The sequence below is a fragment of the Podarcis tiliguerta genome (assembly GCF_965153285.1).
Source record: "Podarcis tiliguerta genome assembly, chromosome: Z".
In the NCBI taxonomy this organism is placed as follows: domain Eukaryota; kingdom Metazoa; phylum Chordata; class Lepidosauria; order Squamata; family Lacertidae; genus Podarcis; species Podarcis tiliguerta.
The window spans coordinates 17801910-17822397 of NC_139553.1; the positions used below are offsets into that span (position 1 = coordinate 17801910).

At 44.6% G+C, this 20488-nt stretch overlaps 1 protein-coding gene across 3 annotated transcripts in view; it reads left to right on the forward strand.

Moving 5' to 3' along the window:
* The window catches only part of COL5A1 (collagen type V alpha 1 chain), a 180704-nt gene extending 162003 nt beyond the window's left edge, over nucleotides 1-18701 (forward strand). Inside the window, exons 57-66 of one of the 3 annotated variants that reach the window (XM_083423334.1) lie at nucleotides 137-190; nucleotides 609-716; nucleotides 1590-1643; nucleotides 2657-2692; nucleotides 3195-3248; nucleotides 3982-4240; nucleotides 4972-5084; nucleotides 8850-9047; nucleotides 13842-14075; nucleotides 14891-18701. In XM_083423334.1, coding sequence (XP_083279460.1) covers nucleotides 137-190; nucleotides 609-716; nucleotides 1590-1643; nucleotides 2657-2692; nucleotides 3195-3248; nucleotides 3982-4240; nucleotides 4972-5084; nucleotides 8850-9047; nucleotides 13842-14075; nucleotides 14891-15037 — 1257 coding nt within the window. In that variant the 3' untranslated portion in view covers nucleotides 15038-18701. The remainder of the gene's footprint in view (nucleotides 1-136; nucleotides 191-608; nucleotides 717-1589; nucleotides 1644-2656; nucleotides 2693-3194; nucleotides 3249-3981; nucleotides 4241-4971; nucleotides 5085-8849; nucleotides 9048-13841; nucleotides 14076-14890) is intronic. The other 2 variants (XM_083423336.1, XM_083423335.1) reach the window with 2 other exon arrangements.
* Nucleotides 18702-20488: the final 1787 nt, after the last annotated feature.

A 20488-nucleotide genomic window follows, 5' to 3' on the forward strand; every position in this document is an offset into this window, starting at 1 on the left:
CTGCAAAAATAAGAAACCAGAATCTGACATATTCACCCCTCCCTCATAATTTCCATCTAAAACAAGTTTAAGCTCTAAAGGAAATTTTATGGCATGGTGCTATTTATTTATAGTATGTTCCTCTTTCTTTCTTAAGGGACCGCCTGGTTTACCTGGCTTGAAAGGAGATTCTGGTCCAAAGGGAGAAAAGGTAAGTGGCCTGATTTTGGACTAGACTTGCAAGTCTACTTTTGATGATAAAGAGTTAATTCCTCACTCCAGGCCTAACAGCACTGTGACACACAGGTCCCGGTCCAACACTCTAACCACTAGGCCATGCCAGCTCACTAGTCCACAAGATTTGCTTACATCTCTCCTTTTTTTAAAAAAAAAAAAGTGTTTTAATGGTTTTTTAAGATGCTTTAAATTGTTCAGTACTTCAATTAATTAATTAATTAATTAATATATTTTAATGAGATTATTTTATCACTGATTCATTTCCTGTCTTGGGCTCCTTGGAGAGGAAGGGGTGGGATATAAATTTGATTAATGTGTTAAATTTAATAAATAAGCTTTTCTTTACCTTCACACGCTTGAGATTTTGAAATGCATCATTTGATCTTTCCTAGGGTCATCCAGGTCTGATTGGTCTGATTGGGCCTCCTGGTGAGCAAGGTGAAAAGGGAGACCGAGGCCTTCCAGGCCCTCAAGGAGGATCGGGGCCTAAAGGAGAACAGGTGAGCATCCAGGAGCTTGATGGGAAATTTCCTTTCTCATTCTTATGTCTTCCGTTCAATCAGCAAGACTGATTTCTAAGTGGTGACTGGGGGAGAAATTTGATTTTTGCTTGTGTTTTAATGAGAAGCTACCTAATCTGCACTACTCATACCAATACACTGTGCAGCTATCCTTCAAATTTCCACATTCCTATATTTTGCAATGCACTTCTCATACCAAACAAACCTGTACAAGAAATGCATTTGTGGGGGGGAATGTGAGAACCCATTAGTAAAAATAGCATATAAAAATATATTATATATGGAGAAATTACTGTCAAAACTGTTATTGATTTGGGGTAGGGTGTGTGGAAAATCATGCTAAGATGCTGATGAAATTTAAATTAATAAAATTGCTAGATTGGATTGAGAAAACATGGTTTGTCACAGGTGGGGGGAGTCTGTTGTTGGATGTTGCCAGACTCCTATCCCATTAGCCCCAGTCAACGTGGCCAATGACAATGGATGAATGACTTTGTAGTGTAGCAACATCTGCAGGGCCAGAGGTTCCCTACACCTGGTCTATTGTAATGATGATAGCATTAACTTACTTTAATGCTGTCAATCAACCAAAGAGATTTATGGGGGAATGTTTTGGAATGATAAATATGCAACATAACAAAACCATACATTCCTTCTAATTTACTGTATCCCTATAAATATTCACGAGTACTTCTGTATTGTATAATAATTAATTAGTTTGATTAAATCTTTAAATATTTTTAAACATCCAAATTTAGAATTGGCTCCTCCAAAGCTTCTTGTTAACGACAGATACTTTCTGAATTTCTCTTTAATAAACATTGATTTTGCTGTTTGGGTTTCTTTCTATAGGGTATAACAGGTCCGTCTGGTCCAATTGGGCCTCCTGGTCCTCCAGGTTTACCGGTACGTAACAAGTTCTCAGAGATCCTTATTCCCAAAATGATGGTGTAAATGAGTCACTTGTGCATAAGAGAGGCGAGCTATTCAATAAATAACCTGGTAGGCTACATGTCATTGTGTCCTGTTGTGGGTTCAACAAGAAAATGGGAGGCCTGGAAACTACCAGAAACCTCCTGTTGCACCAGATCTTTCTCAGATTCTACTTATCAATCCCTAGAATTCACTAACCCTCTTCTATATAGAAGAGCAGCTTTCTAGGGTTTCAAGCAGAGGACATTTCCAGCCCTACCTAGAGATCTTCGGATAAAACCTGGCATATTCAGCATGCAAAGCAGATGCACTAAAACATGAGCTATGGCCCATCCCACAGCATACCTAGGAGTTGGCTGGGTTGGCCCCCGAATAGAATGAATGATCATGACTAACTTTGGAACATAAATTTCTGTGAGTCTATGATTCTATGATACTCTGAGTAAAATGTAGGTGGGATACAACCCATAGTAATTCTGGGATTTCTTTTTTTTAATGTTAAACAGATGTTTCAAAATATTGCTTGGGGGCTTCATAGAATCATAGAATTGTAGAGTTGGAAAGGACTCCAAGGGTCATCTAATCCAAACCCCTGCAATGCAGGAATCTCTCAACTAAAGCATCCATGAGAGATGACCATCCAGCCTCTGCTTAAAAACCTCCAGTGAAGAAGAGTCCATTGCCTTCTGAGGGTGTCCTTTCCACTGTTGAAGATCTCTTACTGTCAGAAAATTCTACCTAATGTTCAGTTGGAATCTCCTTTCTTGTAACTTGAATCCATTGGCTCGTGTCACCCTTTGGAGCAGGAGAAAACAAGCTTGCTCCATCTTCCATATTTGAGGAGAGATGAATGTATCCCTAGCACATTCATTTGAAACCTGCAATAGTGTTTGGGTTTTAAATCAGTAGCTTACATTAATGTGAGTGATAATTTGTGTATTTGTGTGAATCTACTAACTGTTGGTTTGGCTCTCTCCATGGTCTAGGGTCCCCCTGGTCCAAAAGGTGCTAAAGGATCATCGGTAAGTCAAACCTATGCAACTGGGAACATTAATTTGGTGGAGTCATACCAAAGTCACATTTTGGTCTCCCATCTTGATTCAAAATGGCACCTGGCGTCTGAACATCAAAGAAGATCCCTGCCCAAGGAACCCCTGAATTGAGTTTGGCAATGATATCTTGAGAAGCAGCCAAACCTACGCCAAAAAATGTGCAAAGTCACACCAAAGTTGTTTTCTGGGCTACCATCTTGAATCAAAATGGCTCTCTGCATCCAAACATTGATGAAAACTGCCACCCCTATTTCGGGAATCCTTGTATTAAGAGGTGGCCTTACCTGGTTCTTTTACCCTCAGAAGGCTATCTTTGTTCATCATGTAGCTGCTCCCATATAAAGGACTTGGGGTCAGAGGGTTGGCCCGCAGCAAATAGGAGTTATCCCTTGATGACAAGCCTCTGATCTGTGGCTGTCTGTATTGCCCACCTAACTAACATGGGCTGGTTTCTGTTTCTTTGTCTTTCTAGGGTCCAACAGGTCCAAAAGGGGAAACTGGTCACCCTGGGCCACCAGGGCCTCCTGTAAGTACTGGTCACCATGTCCTTTGTGGTTTTGAACACCTCTCCCCTTTTTATTGGAAATATTTACAGGCAGCTTTTTCATAAACAAACAACAAAGTGGTTTATACCAAAACGACATAGGACCATACAGGTAATACCAGGAAAGTTAAAAGCAGACATCAGTTAACCATTGTGGAAGGATCTCTTCTTATCTGCCTGCAGAGGCCTGGGAGAATAACAAATGTTTTCATCGGGCATTTAAAAGTTGGTATAGAAGGCTCTTGTTGAAAGTCCAGTGGCATAAAGTTCCACTGGACTGGGCCAATGACACTAAAGGCTTAGTTTTGTTGTCAAACAAGCCTCCCCAACTCAGGGGATGACAAACAATCCTCCTCCAGATAATTTCATTGTTCAACATAGAATATAAAGGCTCAGGCAATCTCCGAGGTACCCTGGATGTTAGTTGTTCAAGGCTTTGTAAATTAATACAAGGACCTTGAAACTGCCTTGGTAGAGATGGGCAGCCAGTAAATATGCTTTAACAGTAGTTCCCATGTTATCAGTGAGATGCCCCCATCAGCAATCTGGATACCACATTCTGCACCAGCTGGAGCTTCCAAACCAGGCCCAAGGGCAGTCCCTTGAAGAGCAGCTTACAGTAGTCCATCCTTGATGTTGCCCCTTCCCTACATGTTATCTTTCTCTGTCTTCAGCACCAGTTAAACTGTATCACTCTACTTCTTCCTTGCCCCAGGGTCCTCCAGGGGAAGTGATCCAACCACTTCCCATCCAGTCCTCCAAGAGGACCCGGCGGAACATTGACGCCAGCCAGTTGGTCAACGAAGGCAATGCTGACAACTACATGGACTACGCTGACGGCATGGAGGAGATCTTTGGCTCCTTGAACTCTCTGAAACTGGAAATTGAGCAGATGAAGCACCCGCTGGGCACTCAGCACAACCCAGCTCGCACCTGCAAAGATCTGCAACTCTGTCATCCGGATTTCCCAGACGGTATGGATGGGCATCAGTGGATATGCAGGAAGGGGAAGGAGGGTTCATCTGGGAACCAGAACAGTGTTGTACACATCTGCAATTTCTACGTGCCTCAGATAGGGATGCCTCAGATAGACCTTAATTCGGTAGCTGGGATTCCTGCATTGCTGGGATTGCTGCAGGTATTCAGACTAGTTGACCCATGGGGTCCCCTCCACCTCCACAACTCTTGAGTCTAAAGCTGATTCCATCAAATTCACACTTTCTGAAACAATAGGTGAATCAAAAATTTGCACTTACCCAAATTTCACGATGCAGTTCTCCAATCAACCAGTGTTTCACAAAATGCATAGCTTAGGGGAAAGTGTGCATAAAAAAATGAGGATATTAGTGAAAATAACATACAAATACAAATAACGTTTAGGGAAATCTCTTGCAAAAATGTATTTGTTAGTGAAAACTGCACATAAGCATTTGTTGCATAAAATTGGTTTATTAGGAGAAATTCACTCCAAAATGCTGGTGGATTTTCATGAGGATTCTTTTTAAGAGAGATTGCAAATTGCTACTTAGAAAACAAAACAGATCCTTCCATCCCTAGTCCCTTTTTATTGTTGCAAAAACAAATTGGTGTCATATAGTAGGATTTTCACAAACATAGGAATGTGTTAGATGATTAAATTGTAGGATTTGTATCAACTCTTCCTGTCTTCCTTCCTCCCCTCAAAAAAACATGGTCCCAACTCCAGGTGAATACTGGGTAGATCCTAATCAAGGTTGTTCCAGGGATTCCTTCAAAGTTTACTGTAATTTCACCGCTGGTGGGGAGACCTGCATCTTCCCAGATAAGAAGTCAGAAGGGGTAAGTGATTCTTGTGAGCTTTTTCTTTTACTTACTTTCTTTCTTTCTTTCTCACTAATCTGGGCATCCCTTTCACTTTCACGTTGGAAGGCAGGCAGAAAAGTTGACCTGTCCATTGGATCCTTGATTTGGTTCTATAGGAAGCTTAAAATCATATAACTGTAGAGTTGGAAGGTCCCCCAAGGGTCATCTAGTCCAACCCCATGCAATGCGGGGATCACAGCTAAAGAATCCCTGATAGGTGGCTATCCAACCACTGCTAAGAAACCTTGAATGAATGAGAGTCCACCACCTTATTTAGAACCAAGCAGCCCCTATCTTGTGCCTAATTGCATCCTAAAAAGCTACTCAGTTCCTAATAATGGCTTGATATCCAGAACTATATTTGAAGTGAGAGGCCGTAGCTCAAAAGGCCTGTGTATAAATTATTGTGATAAAGAAAAAGTACTTGCTTATTCACAGTACATATTTTTTATAAGCCTAATAGCTCACTGTCCTGAAAGTAGCCTTGTCCCATGTTTGCATATAAAATGCAAGAAAAATGTAGCTGTGTTGCATTTCATAAAGAAATCATGAGAGCAGTTAATAGGCTGGGAGTGGAGAGATTATGTAGAGCTGTATTAAGGAGGAACAGGAGACTTTGATATTTTTTTCCAGTGGGCTGTTATGAACATTTTAGGAAGAAAACATGATTTCCTTAATCATTACACTGTTCAGGATATAGTCGAAGCCCTCCAGGTCAGATCCTTTAAGATTATGCTTCAAAGAACTCCAGGCTTCAGGGCTCCATGGCAGAGCATCTCCTTTGCATGCAAAAGGTCCCAAGATCAGTCCCCACTTGCATCTCCAGCTAGGACTGGGAAAGACCCCTGTTCAAAATTCTGAGGAGCTTTTGGCAATGCTAAACTGGGTGGACCAATGGCCTGGCTCAGTAAAACCATATTTGATAGCCGTCTTCAACTATCTGAAGGGTTGCCATGTGGAAGATGGAGCCAGCTTGTTTTCTGCTGCTCCAGAAGGGAGGGCCTGAACCTATGGATTCAAATGACAAGAAAGGAGATTACAACTAAAAATTAGGAATAGCTTTCTGTCATTCAGTGGTGGAACAGACTCTGTCAGAAGGTGATGGCCTCTCCTTCCTTGGAGATTTTTAACATCCAGTGGTTGAATGGCCCTCTATCAAGGATTCTTTAGCTGTTATTCCTGCATTGCAGGGGGTTGGAGTAGATGGCACTTGGGGTCCCTTTCAGTGCTACAATTCTATGTTTCCATGATTCTAAGATAGCTTCCTATATTCCTATTTAACTCAACTTTTTATTCAGAACTACAAGGACTAGAATCTTTGTTTTTAGGGGAAGGACCACAACTTAGTGATGAAGCATCTGTTTTGTATGCAGGAGGCCCCATGTTCAATCCCTGATGGCATCTACAAGTAGGAATGTCCTATGCCTGAAACCCTAGAGAGCCACTGCTGCCAGTCAGTGTAGGCAGTACTAAACTAGATGGACCAATGGGTTTCTCTCAGTATAATGCAGCTTCCCGTGTTCCTTTTTCAACTCAACCCTTTCTTCAAAAGTATGAAGACTAGACTCCTACTTCCTTTTTAAAGGAAGGGCTCAGTAGTGGAACATATTATTTGCGTGCAAGAAGATTCTGGGTTCAGTCTTCAGGTAGGGCTGGCAATGTCCTGTGCCCAAAGTCCCGGAGAGCCTCTGCCACTGTGTACTGGAAATACTGAGCCAGATGGACCAATGGTCTAACTCACCCTCAAGGCAACACCCTATTTCTTGTCTTTCCCTAAGGATGGAATTGCTTCCAATTTCCTCCTCCAGCTCTGTGCACTTTTCTTCACTTCTTCATGCAGCACAAACCGGTAGTTAAACTATGGAACTTGCTCCCACAGGAGGCAGTGGTGGCCACTAACTTGGGTGGTTTTAAAAGGACAAATCCATGGAGGAGAGGGCTATTGATGGCTACTAACCACAATGGCTATGTTCTGCCTCCGCAGCTGGAGTCAGTAATGCTTCTGAGTACCAGTTGCTGAAAACCACAAGAGAGAAGAAGGCTCTTGTGCTTGGGTACTGAGAGGTTCTCCTAATGGGCATCTGGTTGGCCACTGTGTGAAGATGATGCTGGACTAGATGAGCCACTAGCCTGATCCAGCAGGTTCTTTTGTTTTTATGACAACATGATGCTGGATTAGATGAGCCATTAGCCTCATTCCAGCAGCCTCATGTTCAAGGTAATCACCAACCTATGCAGTTAGCAAGTGGATTCTGTGGCATCATGGGTGCCCAAGGAAGATGTCAAGGACACCATTGCTCCAACAGATTCAACAATGGTGGCTCTTGTGATACAAACCAATTGGGCTGAGCCTACACGTGCTCTTCATTGGTTCTGGGCTCAGAGTAGCAGTTTTGCCATTCTGACCATTTGTTTCCAAACCTTATTCAGCCACCTCCAACCTTCCTGGATAAATGGACCATTTACCCAGGAGAGTGATATTTCTGCTTGTTCTTTACTGGCAGGGCTTGCTGATGGTTGTAGCCCAACACCTCTCCAGAGGTTATACAGACCATTAACCCCAAAGTAATGAGAGTTGTCACCGGGGGCATAATTGTTTTACAGCTGTGCATTCGTAAGGGTTGAAAAGTTTGATCTTGAAGTCAAGCAGTTAACTTTCCAGTTCAGGAATTCTTCCAAGATAAAGAGAGAGAGAGAGCTCAGATTTGGCACCAGGTCACCTTGATTTTAAACAGAAAGGAGGAACATAGCTGTCATGGTAACAAAAATACCTCTGGATGGGGGGGGGGGATTTGATCCGCTTATATTTCTAACGTGAACTTTTCAGAATTGCATTTCCGGAACCAAAACACCACTGTCCTTTGAAATCAACAGTTTTCTGAATTTTGCAATGCCGTTCTCCTACCTAACAGGGGAAAAAACATTTTAAAAATATATTTGCAGAAGAGGAGAATTGCTGTTGTGGTCACATCCTGCTTGCTGGCTTCTCCTAATGGGCACCTGGTTGGCCACTGTAAGAACAGGCTACTGGACTACTTGGGCCCCCTTTGGCCTCATCCAGGAGGGCTCTTTTTGTGTTTTCACTCTGCTATTGGAGGCAGTAATGCTTCTGAATACTAGTTGCTGGAAGCCACAGGAGAAAGTTGCTCTTCTGCTCAGGTCCTGCTTCCAAGGCTTCCCACTGGGACATCTGGGTGGCCAATAGGAGTCTGGACTAGATGAGCAGCCTTTGGCTTGATCCAACAGCCAGGCTCTTCTTATTTTCTGTGTCAAGGGAGTGGGGAATCTGTGGCCCTCCAGGTGTTGCTGCACTACAGCTCCCATCATCTCCAACCATTGACCGTGCTGGCTGGGGCTGATGGGAGTTGGAGTCCAACAACAACTGGAGGGCCACAGATTCCAAAATCCTATCTTATATTTCTCCTCCAGTATCTGAGTTGATATGCCTCTGAATACCAGTTGACGTTAATCTCAAGTGGGGGTAGGGTTACTGTTGTACTCGGTCCTGCTTGTGGGCTTCCCATTGGAGCACTTGGTTGGCTATTGTCATGAAAGGATGCTGCACTAGATGGACCCCTTTGGCCTGACCCAACAAGGATGTCCTTATGTGTATTTTGGGGAGAAGTTGGAGATATTTCAATGTGAGTCTGTGCCCCTCCAAATATAACTCTTCTCTTTCTTTTTCTCTCTCAACCCTTTTCCTTTTCTTCCTCCTCGCCACGCCTCTTCCGCCACTTTTAGGCCAGGATTACCACATGGCCCAAGGAAAACCCAGGCTCCTGGTTCAGTGAATTCAAGCGTGGTAAACTGGTAAGGCACTCCCCCTTCTCACTTTCCAGTTTTGCTTTAAACGTGTCTCATATTTTGCAGAGCAAAATGGCTCGATGGCCCAAAGAGCAGCCGGCCACATGGTATAGTCATTTCAAGCGGGGGTCCCTGGTAAGTTGCTCAGCTTTTGGCACCCCACCACGCCTCTGACTGGGAGGAGACACGCCAGACACGCCCGCTTCTTGGTTATGGCCATCTCCTGAAAAACCTGCCTGCTCACACACTGCATGATGGACTAACCAGCACAAGCATTGGGGGGCTCTAAATGACTACAGAGGAACAGTTTAAGGAGGAGCTAGGGTGTATCCTTGCTTCATGCCTCCTCCGAGATCTGCCTGTCACCATCTGGCTGGCTAATATTAGCCACAAGTGGCTGGCTAGGGCACTGGCGCAGCACACATGCACCCAGACCCAATCCAAGGCCCCAACCTGGGTAACAGCTGACCTAGATGTGTCCCTGAATCAGTTCAAATTAGGATGTGTCTCCTTCCACGCTCCTGACAACACTGAAAGCACAGGAGGATCCAATAGCACTGGGGTCTGATTCCCCAGTGCCTTTAGCCAGTGAGTGAATAGAGGGTTGACGTTGGTGTTCCCCTGCTGGGAATAGGTGTGTGCAGCTGACACAGTTTCTTTTCCACCCCACCCTGCAACGCCCCACTCCTGTGGTACTCCAGATTGCCTGATGCAACTGAGGGCAACCTAGGGCTGTCTCTACCTGACCTGGCCAAAGCCCAGATCTCAAATGAACTGATTTTGGATTTGGGCTTGGGCTGAATCTAGTGCACAAGTTTTACTCAATTCTGCATAACTTAGACAAGTCTCAGGATTCAGCCTTTCATGGTTCTGAACTTGAAAGTCTGCAAATTCGAACTTGAGCCATTGATGGAGTGGGAGCAATAAAAAGATTTTACTGACTGCTGAAGCTCCAAATTCATTAGATTCCTTAATATGTTATTCATGGATACCTTTAACAAGGTACCAGTTAGTTTAATTAATTAAATGGGTTGGTTCCAGCTAAGTTGTATTCAGAGGACACCTACTGAACTGAACATACCCAAGTTAGTAATGCCAGTAGGTCTACTCAGAGCAGCCCTATGGAATATGAGAATCTGTTGGTTTTGGTTTAGATTCATCCCTTCAGTCTATGGCTCTCTTGCAAAACCTCTTTGAAGTTTATTGCTTGCATTTCTATATCACCTTTTTCACCAAAGATCTTCTGCATGGATCTCCCACTCCTCATTTAATTCCCGCAACAACCCTGTGAGGTAGGCTAGACTGAGACGCAGGGATTGGCCCCCAAGGTCACCCAGTAAGATTCATGACCAGGTGAGGATTTGAACCCTGGGCTCCCAGGTGCTAGTCCAACCCTCTAACCACTACACCACATTAGCTCGTGATGCTTCTGCCTTAAATCTTCAAAACCAAACGAAATGGGCATCCTGGTCCTTCAGCCACCATCACTTTGCATGCGACACTCTTGAATCTGCACCCACATGGCTGGCAAGGGAGCTCCCACTTAACAGAGCACAACTGCCATCTCCTGTGTACGTGTTAAGAGCCCTTCCCTCCCCATGCAGGGGAGAGAGTTGTTATGTCCGCAAATGCACAGCACTGTACTAATTTGCAGTATGGGTGCAGCACCACATGTAGTCTTTGTGCCTTGGCCAGTTTCTCTGCTCTCTGCTAGCCATAGGCAAACTTTTTTTGTGCTGGGGTCAGGGAGACCTGAATGGTTAGCAACTCCTCAAAATCTCCCTTCCTGCCTCTTTGCACATTTTGATGTCCTGCTGCTCTCCTTCTGCTTTAGTATTGCATCTTCTGTTCAAAATAGCTACCAGCATCTAGAAGACACCCCAACCCGATATTTTGGAAGGAGCAGGTGACTTGTTGGAGAAATGTCACTAGCCTCAAAGCAGAACAACCCCCACAAACTCTTCTGGTGCAGACAGAGAAGATTGCTGAGGTCTGTGGGAGAGTTTCTCCTGCAAGTCCCAAAAGGTCTCAGAAGACCCCACTCCTCGGTGATGCACTGCAGGGCTTTTAATGTGGCTATCCCCATTTCTGAACATACTGTAGTTCTTAGGATTCTTTGGGGGAAGAAGCCATGACAGTCGAACGTGGCATCACTGTGCTCTCAATCTCTGGTTTGGATGTGGCTCTCTGAGTACCTTTAAAAGGGTAAAGGGACCCCCGACCATTAGGTCCAGTCACAGACAACTCTGGTGTTGTGGCGCTCATCTCACTTTACTGGCCGAGGGAGCCGGTGTACAGCTTCTGGGTCATGTGGCCAGCATGACTAAGCCACTTCTGGCGAACCAGAGCAGTGCACGGAAATGCCGTTTACCTTCCCGTCAGAGCAGTAGCTATTTATCTACTTGCACTTAAGGGTGCTTTCGAACTGCTAGGTGGGCAGGAGCTGGAACTGAGCAACGGGAGCTGACCCCGTCATGGGGATTCAAACCGCTGACCTGCAAATTCGAACTTGAGCCATTGATGGAGTGGGAGCAATAAAAAGATTTTACTGACTGCTGAAGCTCCAAATTCATTAGATTACTTAATATGTTATTCATGGATACCTTTAACAAGGTACCAGTTAGTTTAATTAATTAAATGGATTGGTTCCAGCTAAGTTGTATTCAGAGGACACCTACTGAACTGAACATACCCAAGTTAGTAATTCCAGTAGGTCTACTCAGAGCAGCCCTATGGAATTTGAGAATCTGTTGGTTTTGGTTTAGATTCATCCCTTCAGTCTATGGCTCTCTTGCAAAACCTCTTTGAAGGCCCTAGGCTCTGTGGTTTAGACCACAGCACTACCTATGTCCCTTATTTACCTCAAAACTCCTAAGCTATTCAGAAGGAGGGTTCCCCCCTCCTTTAATTGCCCAGAGCACCTTTTCCATCCAGGAGAGTGAAAAATGGGATTACAAATTGTGAGTTTCACCTTGGGGGGTTCCCCCTCCCCCTGCTCCAGCCCTGGAACAAATGCATAACTCCCATTAGATTTTTATGAGCTTTTGCACCTGTTCAAGCTCATTATAATCTTGCAGCCATATGGCTCCAGTCACGAACTCTTATTATTATAATATTATAAGTAAACAAGCAGCTCTGAGGACATGTTGTCCTGTTGGTTTAATAATAATTATTATTAGTTCACAAAATCTGCTTCGTTAAATATCCGCCCCATTCCCTTCACAGAGCTACAATTTCCAGAGTGGTTCACCTCTTCCCAGGAACTGTAGTTCTGTAAAGGAGGAACAGAGATCTCCTAACAACTCTCAGCACCTTTGACAAACTACAGCTCCCATAATTCTTTGGGGAAAGTCCACACAACAACCTTGTAAGGAAGGTTAGAAGTTGTAGTTTGTTCAGAATGCCTTAATAAACAATCGTTCTTCCCAGGAAACTATGGAGATCATAGTTTTGGGAGAGGGAATAGAGGTCTCCTAAGAACTCTTAGTACCCTGAATAAACTCAAGCTCACAGAATTTTTAAGGGAGAACCATGACTGTTCAAAATGGTATCACTGTGTTTCAAATGTACGGTGGTCTGTGATTTGGAGAATTCTCCTGTACTAGAAGAATTCCAAGGAGGATGATAAGGCTAGTGACATTCTGCATTCTACGATACTCGTTAAAAAGCAATGACCTGTAATAGTCTTGGAGAATGGCACAAGCGAGCTCCATTATCTTTTCCAATTTGATTTGGGATCCTCTGTTGGGTGAGCATTCCTCTTTCCCAATCGCCGCCGTGGCTATAAATCAGTGCCGCCTCCCCGAAATGACTAAGAAAGGAATATGGCAGCTCTGAGGTGGTGACAGCTGGTTGGCCAGTTCGTCTTCTAAAATGCAGGTAGCGCCTTCTCTGTTGGCATGCTGAGCTTGCCATGATTAGTCATGTTGATCTCTCCGGATAAGCGTGGACACAGATCCAGATCATTGGTTGGTATACCCTTTCTTTATTTCTTTGTGATGCCTTCCTTGTGAAGTTGCTCTCACTATGAGTCTCTCCTGTTTTCATTTGGTACATCCCTATTTCCTTCCGCCCCCTTCCAGGTTCTTTCAAAGGAACAGGCTGTCTGCAGAACACGTTCCTAAAATGCAGTCCATAATATCTAGCGAGGGCAGGTACTTCTGTCTGAGAGCAGTTGCAAAACCAGAACAGAATGCCCAAATATACCATCTGTTACACCCAGTAGCCTGTTCTTTGCTGCATACACATTTCCCTGCCTACCTACCCAGAGCAGATCCATTGAAATGAGCTGTGATTCCTGCATTGCTGGGGGTTGGATTTGAGGACTCTTTGTGTCCCTTCTAACTCTAGAATTCTAAGATGCTATGAAATTAATGGAAGCCACGGTGGGTAGAGAGTGCTCTTGTGCTTGTGTCCTACTTGACATCAAAGGCATCTTGTTGGCCTATAAGGACAGACGAGCCATTGGCCTGAACCAGCAAGGCTCCACCCACTGTTGGAGGCAGTATGAATAACTCTGAATTCCAGTTGCTTGGAATCACAAGTGGCGAGAGCTCCGCTGTTGCGTTCAGGTCCTGCTTGTGGACTTCCCATTGGGGCACCTGGTTGGCCACTGTAAGAACAGTATGCTGCCTTTGGCCTGATCCAGCTGCAAGGCTCTTCTGATGTTCTGCCTTCCATGCGCCATCTGTTGTTAGCCCAGGATGCCTCCCAAGTTCATGGAATCATAGAATTATAGAGTTGGAAGGGACCCTGAGGGTCATCTAGTCCAACCCCCTGCAATGTAGGCATCTCAACTGCAGCATCTCTGACAAATGGCTATCCAACCTCTGCTTCAAAACCTCCAAGGAGAGTTCCACCACCTTCCAAGTTGTTGCACAGCCTTGCCTTCCCTGCTTCCTCCCTCTCCTCTTCTTCTTTCCCCCTCAGCTCTCCTATGTTGATTCCGATGGCAACCCCATTGGCGTGGTGCAGATGACTTTCCTGAGGCTCCTGAGTGCTTCCGCCCACCAGAACCTCACCTACAATTGCTTCCAGTCGGTGGCCTGGCACGACACCACGGCTGGCAACTATGACAAGGCCATCCGCTTCCTGGGCTCCAATGACGAGGAGATGTCCTATGACAACAACCCCTTCATCAGGGCTGTCCTGGATGGCTGTGCAGTGAGTATCTGCATGTCTTAGAATCATAGAACTACAATGGTACCTCTGGTTGCGAACGGGATCCGTTCCGGAGGCCCGTTCGCAACATGAAAAGAGTGCAACCCGCAGCGGCACGTCTGCGCACACGCAGGTCACGATTCACCACTTCTGCGCAAGCGCATGACATCATTTTGTATGTCTGCACATGTGCGAGCGGCAAAATCCAGAAGTAACCCTTTCTAGTGCTTCCGGGTCGCCGTGGGACGTAACCTGAAAGAACGTAACATGAAGTGGCTGTAACCTGACGTACCACTGGATAGAGTTGGACCTAAAGGGTTATTGAGTCCAACCGTTTGCATAGCTAATGTGATTCACAGTCCAGGCTGGACTAACAGCAAGAGCCTGGAGGTCGCAACTCAGGGGTGGGGCAGTTGTTTTGCAAACAGAAGGCAACAGACCTTGATTTTTGGCATGTTTTCTAAGAAGGATATTTGATGGCGGGACTGGTAAGGATTTTAGCCCTGAGGTTCCACCCCTCTGGGTTGGATGCCAGCTTTACTGTTAAAGGCAGGATGCCTCTGAATACCAGTTGCTGGGAGTCCCAAGTGGGAAGAGTGGCTGTTCAGATTATGTTCTGCTTATGGGCTTCCCATTGGGGCATCTGTTTGGCTACAGTGAGGACAGGATGCTGGACTAGATGGGCCCATTTTGACCAGATCTATCAGGCTCTTCTTATGGTCTATCTCCACTGTTGGAAGCAGTATGCTTTTGATTGCCAGTTGCTCAGAATCATAAGCGAGGTGACCTGCCTTTCAATTTTCTCCATTTCCCTCCAGGCAAAGAAAGGCTACCAGAAGACTGTCTTGGAAATCAACACCCCCAAAGTGGAGCAGGTCCCCATTGTTGACATCATGTTCAACGACTTTGGAGAAGCATCGCAGAAGTTTGGGTTCGAGGTGGGACCAGCTTGCTTCATGGGCTAAGGGACCACTCAGAAAACTAGTTCTCCAAAATGAGCAACCTCGTAACCTCATCGCGCCTTCGGTTTTTGGTTCCATTTTTGTGTCATCGTCACATGCACGTTCTAAAACTGGACAGTTTGATAGGATTGCTATCTATTTGGGTTTTTCTTTCCTCCCCCCGCTTCTGTTTTGCCTGTGCTCCAACTCTGCCGCTGGATCACCCTTCCCAAACCATTTTTAAGCCCCAGGATCATCATTCCCACTGCAGACTCCAGAATCACATGACCTAAGGACATCCACTACCAGCAAAGGCCATCTCTCCAAAAACCCTCTTGCTCTGCATCTCCTCTGAGGCCACCAAAGAGTTTCCTGCACTTGAACATACAGCTGTTGTTTCAACACACTGAGACCACAAAACCAGGTCTTGTTCTTCCGTAATTTTGACAACCTTGCCAAAGCTGGGGGAAGGCCAGGTACTGTGGATCGTTAAAGTTCCCCATCTCTTGGAAGGTTCTGGAAAAATCCTGCAGAAAACTATTCTCCAGGCGTGACACAACAACTCACTTGTCCTCGGCGTAGGAGCGTAGACTTAGGATGCTCCAGAATCCTCCCAGGTCAGATTACCAGACCGCTGGTGTTTCAAACAGAACTCATATGGAATAAACTTTTTTTTTTTAATTGCTCTTTGTAAAACTTTGATCCTAAAAGTTACAACTGAAACCAATTACAGGAAAGAAAACTTTTCCCAGGTTCTGACTGTCTTCCCCATATGATAAAGGTGCTTCTATTTTTGTATGTTGTTAAGTAAATATTTGTATATTATTATATTAAATATAAAATGCCTCTGGTTCAAAGCATGCATGTGACTTGCCCCATGTCCCTGATTGATAATTTAATGAGCCCACATTTCTTACCAGCAAACCAGCCCATCTGATAAAAAACACCAGTCCAGGAGGCATAAAATCATGTAGAGTTGGAAGGCACCCCAAGGGTCAACTAGTCCAGCCTCCTGCAATTCAGGCAATGAATTGCTGTTGCGGTTCCCTCCCTGCACCTGTGGGGTGGGTGCACCTGGTAAAAACATTCAGGCACTTTGAGCCTTATGCATAAACACAGATGTAAGGCTGCACTTGAGTTTAACCCTCTTACTCCCGAGTAAGCGTTTCTTCCAGGATTTTACCCTTACATCTGACTAAGCTGGTGCTTTCTCTATTGATGATTACACAATCAATATACACAGTATTCCTCATGTGCCTGAGTGGTTTTACTTTTGAAGTGGGGGGGAGGTGATCAGATAAACCATGCCGCAGCTCTCCAAAGGAAAAGAGAACCTGAGGAATGTCAGGATTGTGTGTTTTTTTAAATTAACGAAGCATATTGTTATACTGGAAATCCATGACTCTGCTGCAAAAAGAAAAAGAAAGTGCCTTTGTCAGCTCTGACACGTAGTACAGACTTGGGGTCAGCTGTCACTCCACTTGATTTCAAGGTACAGGTTTCATTTAAAAAATATATATATATTTCCCCCCCAAACTAAAAGCCTCTCCCCCCTCCCCAAAATTCCACCTCCTCCTCCCTCATTGGAGGATTGTACATGGCAGGGATCTCCATTATTATTTTTACTTTAAAAATAATTAAAAAAATAATAAAAACACAGGTGCTTATATTTTTTATTATTATTATTTACATTTTCTCTTTTTTTGTTGGTGCTATCTCTGACGACGACACTGGTGGACACCCCCCTGCCATTTACCTCCCTCCAAGGCTCATTTAATGATGTTCTGATTGAGCACCTTTCCAGCACCCCATTCTACCCCCCTCTCGACCCCCACCCCATCCACAGTCTTGAATGGAGTTGCATGCTAGTCTAATTATTTCAATGCATAGACCAGCCCACTTCTGTAGAAAAGTATTAAAGCTGTGCTTGCTTGCGGGGAGGGGTTTTTTTTGTTTTGTTTTTCCTTTTGTAACAAATAGAATATTCATGCATTTTTATAGGATGATTAACTATGCCAGATTTGTACTCGTGCGCTGAATATTTGTGGTGCTAATTTATGTATTTGTTTGATGTCCTGAAGTCAAGCTTGCCCCCCCAACCCAAAACAACTGCATTGCAACAGCAATAAGAGATGGTGTGATCCTGTGTGCCTTTTACCTAAAGACCACTGAGGAAGGGGAGGGCAGAAGCTTGCTAGCAATAAACTGTTTCAGTTGGGGCCTTCACTTTTTTTGTTTCTTCTCTCCATGAGTTGGGTGAGTGGTACTCCTAAAGAAGGAAAATAAGAAGCAGAGCACTTTTGCCAAAGACCCCTGTCCAAGGAGGTCAATTGGAGGTCAGTCTTTGCAAAGGAAAATACATCATGTATACTGTGAACAGGAGCCTTTATATGATGTATTTTCCTATTTTTTAAATGAACCAAGGGGACAGGGCCCTGAAGTGCTCCATGGTGCTTTCTAGTTCAGACTCCATTCATATTTGTACCATAGAATTCTCAGAGCATTTTGTGTTCTCTTGGGCAAGCTTGGAAACACACACCAGGGATCCCTCATTGAGAAGATCAGGGAGAGTGAGGCAGCTTCCCTGGTGGATATAGAACTGCTATCACATAGCATTCCTTGAGCTTCCCCCCAAAATGCAACAGGTAGAGGCAGGAATGCATTAGGTTAAGGATAACGACACCCTGAAATGAATGAGCAAGCCTCCCTTCTCTCACCCCCTTTGGTTAAGGTGGTGTTTGACCCTAGATTGCACTTTTGGTTCATGGATATGAAGAGTCAGCCCCAAGAGGCTCGACTGGTGCCTATGCATTAGACCATCCCTCTGCAAACTGGTGCCCTCAGGGCTACAATTCCCAGACATCTTGAGGGCACCAGGTTATGAAAGGCAGTTTCTGAACAGCATGGTGGACATTCATCCCCTTTGCAGCTGATGGATCAGGTTCCCTGAAGGTTATAAAGTTTGAGCTCTACCATTCTAGAACAGCATCTTTAGCCAAAAAAGACAATTTGGGAATACCATACCTTATTTTTATTTCCTTGCACCTTGAAAAATGCTAGGAAATCCAAAGGCTTGAGTGTTTGCACCTGCAAAAGAAATGGCTTATTAATATGGATGGATGGAGATACCCACTAAGCACACCCACACACTTAGGTCATGTGATTCTGTTCTGCTAATTTCTCTTCAATGAATCTTTAATTCCCCCACCCCTTTCTTTCTGTTGGGTGTTTCTGTCAAAAAAAAATTAATCCTACCAAGTGTTGTAAAACTGTACTGAAGTTTTGACCCTTTTTCCTTCCTCCCCTCCCAGACCACTTACCTAACGGTATATTGCAATAAAAATTATTCCTTGTATTTGCAGACATATATTTCTGTGTAATTTTATCCCCTCCCCTTTTCCTCTCTTAATATATATTATGACTTGAACAAATGTTGATTGAGAAAAAAAATAAACCTATGAAAAAACAAAGTTTTAAATACATACTCCTCCCCCGGCTTTTTTTAAAGTATTATGGGATATGTGTGTGAATGCCCAGACCTCTTTGTACAGGTTCGAACATTCCAATCCAACAGTGCCCATCGAAAGGTATTTTTTTTAAGGGGAAAAACAAAATTTAAACCTGTGTAATAAAGGAATAAATGTAATAGTTTTTTTTCCAATAAATCAAGTTTACTGTTTCCACCTGACCCACCCTGACGTTGAATGCTTCTTGAACAAGAATGGCTTTAACAGAGGATTAGACAGTCCATGGAGGAGAGGACTGTCGATGGCTGATAGCCACAATGGCTGTGCTCTGCCTCCATGGTCAGAAGCATCAATTCTTCTGAATTCCAGTTGCTGTAAACCCCAGGAGGGGAGAGTTGTTCTTGTGCTTGAATCCTGAGTAAGGGTTTCCACTTGGGGCAGCTGGTTAGCTACTGTGAGAACAGGATGAAGCAGGTTCTTCATATGTTCTCACGAGTGTGATTCCATCTGTCTTCCTGATTTGCTTTCACTTAACCTAAGCAAGATGGATTGATCACAATTAGTGGGAAAGGTGAGCCAGGCGATACATTTCCAAATGAAGACCAATGCCCCAAGAAGGCCCTCTTCGAATTCCTAAAACAACTGTGGTGGAGATCTTCAACAAACACACCATTGTGCCAGCTTTATTTTGGACAATGCAGCAGCAGCAGCTGTGGAACCCACAAAGGTAGAGTCCACAGGCCTATAAATCACACATGCTTATACATAGGCATTTTCCTGCCGTAGCTTTACACAGGTGCAGAAATTAAGTCCCATTCTTAGAGGAAAAGCATGCCTGCAGTATCAGAGCCGGATGCCTTATTCAGCAAAGAGAACAGGCTGTCTCTTCTCTACCAGAAGCTGAGTTTTCCCTGCACAAATATTCCTGACACATTCTTAATACAAGAATGAGAAAGTGGATTATCCTAACAACATCCTCTCACATTCTCTTTTACAGGTCTTACAACTCTTAGCATGCAGGCTATCAAAGCATATACTGTAATTTCCACTACACAACCCTTTCCACCCTTCAGTTGAAATCAATTACACTGTGTATATTTGACAAGGGATCTTTCTTAGAAAAGATGTATAGAATTATCATGTATTTATTGCATTTATATCCCACCTTCTTCTTCCAAGAAGCTCAAGGTGATGCACATGGCTCCCCCCCACCACCACCATGCTTTATCCTCACAACAACCTTGTGAGGTATGCTGAGAGGCAAGGACTAAGCCCCCAAGGTCCTCAAGTGAGCTTCATGGCCGTGAAGTGCAGATTGGAACCCTGGTCTCCCAGGTCCTAGTCCTCATTTTAACCCGCAGAACTATCCTGTGAGGTAGGCTAGACTGAGAGGGTGGCCACTGTTGGACCTAGATGCTGGACTAGATGGATATTGATGGCCTCATCAACCTGAGACACTGTGCATTCTCCCATAAAGGTAAAGCTACCCCTGCCCATACGGGCCAGTCATGTCCGACTCTAGGGTTGTACGCCCATCTCACTTAAGAGGCTGGGGGCCAGCGCTGTCCGGAGACACTGACGAAGCTGCTCTGGCGAGCCAGCACCAACGCAGCACACGGAAACGCAGTTTACCTTGCCGCTATAAAGTGGTACCTATTTATCTACTTGCACTTAGGTGTGCTTTCGAACTGCTAGGTGGGCAGGAGCTGGGACCGAAAGATGGGAGCTCACCCCGCCGCGGGGATTCGAACCACCGACCATGCAATCGGCAAGCCCTAGGCGCTGAGGTTTTACCCACAATGCCACCCGCGTCCCTAATAGTGACAAATCATCATCACACCTCCCCACCTCTTTTCTCTTCCTGCATTCAAGTTTCCAAATGAATTACCTGCACCGGATATCAAAGCCAATTTGGGCTTGCTCAGCTCCAGGGCAATGAGCTCAGAGCTCAGATGTGGTGCTTGTTCCATTATGCAAGACAGATGTGGAAAGGGCGCATTTTTACCAA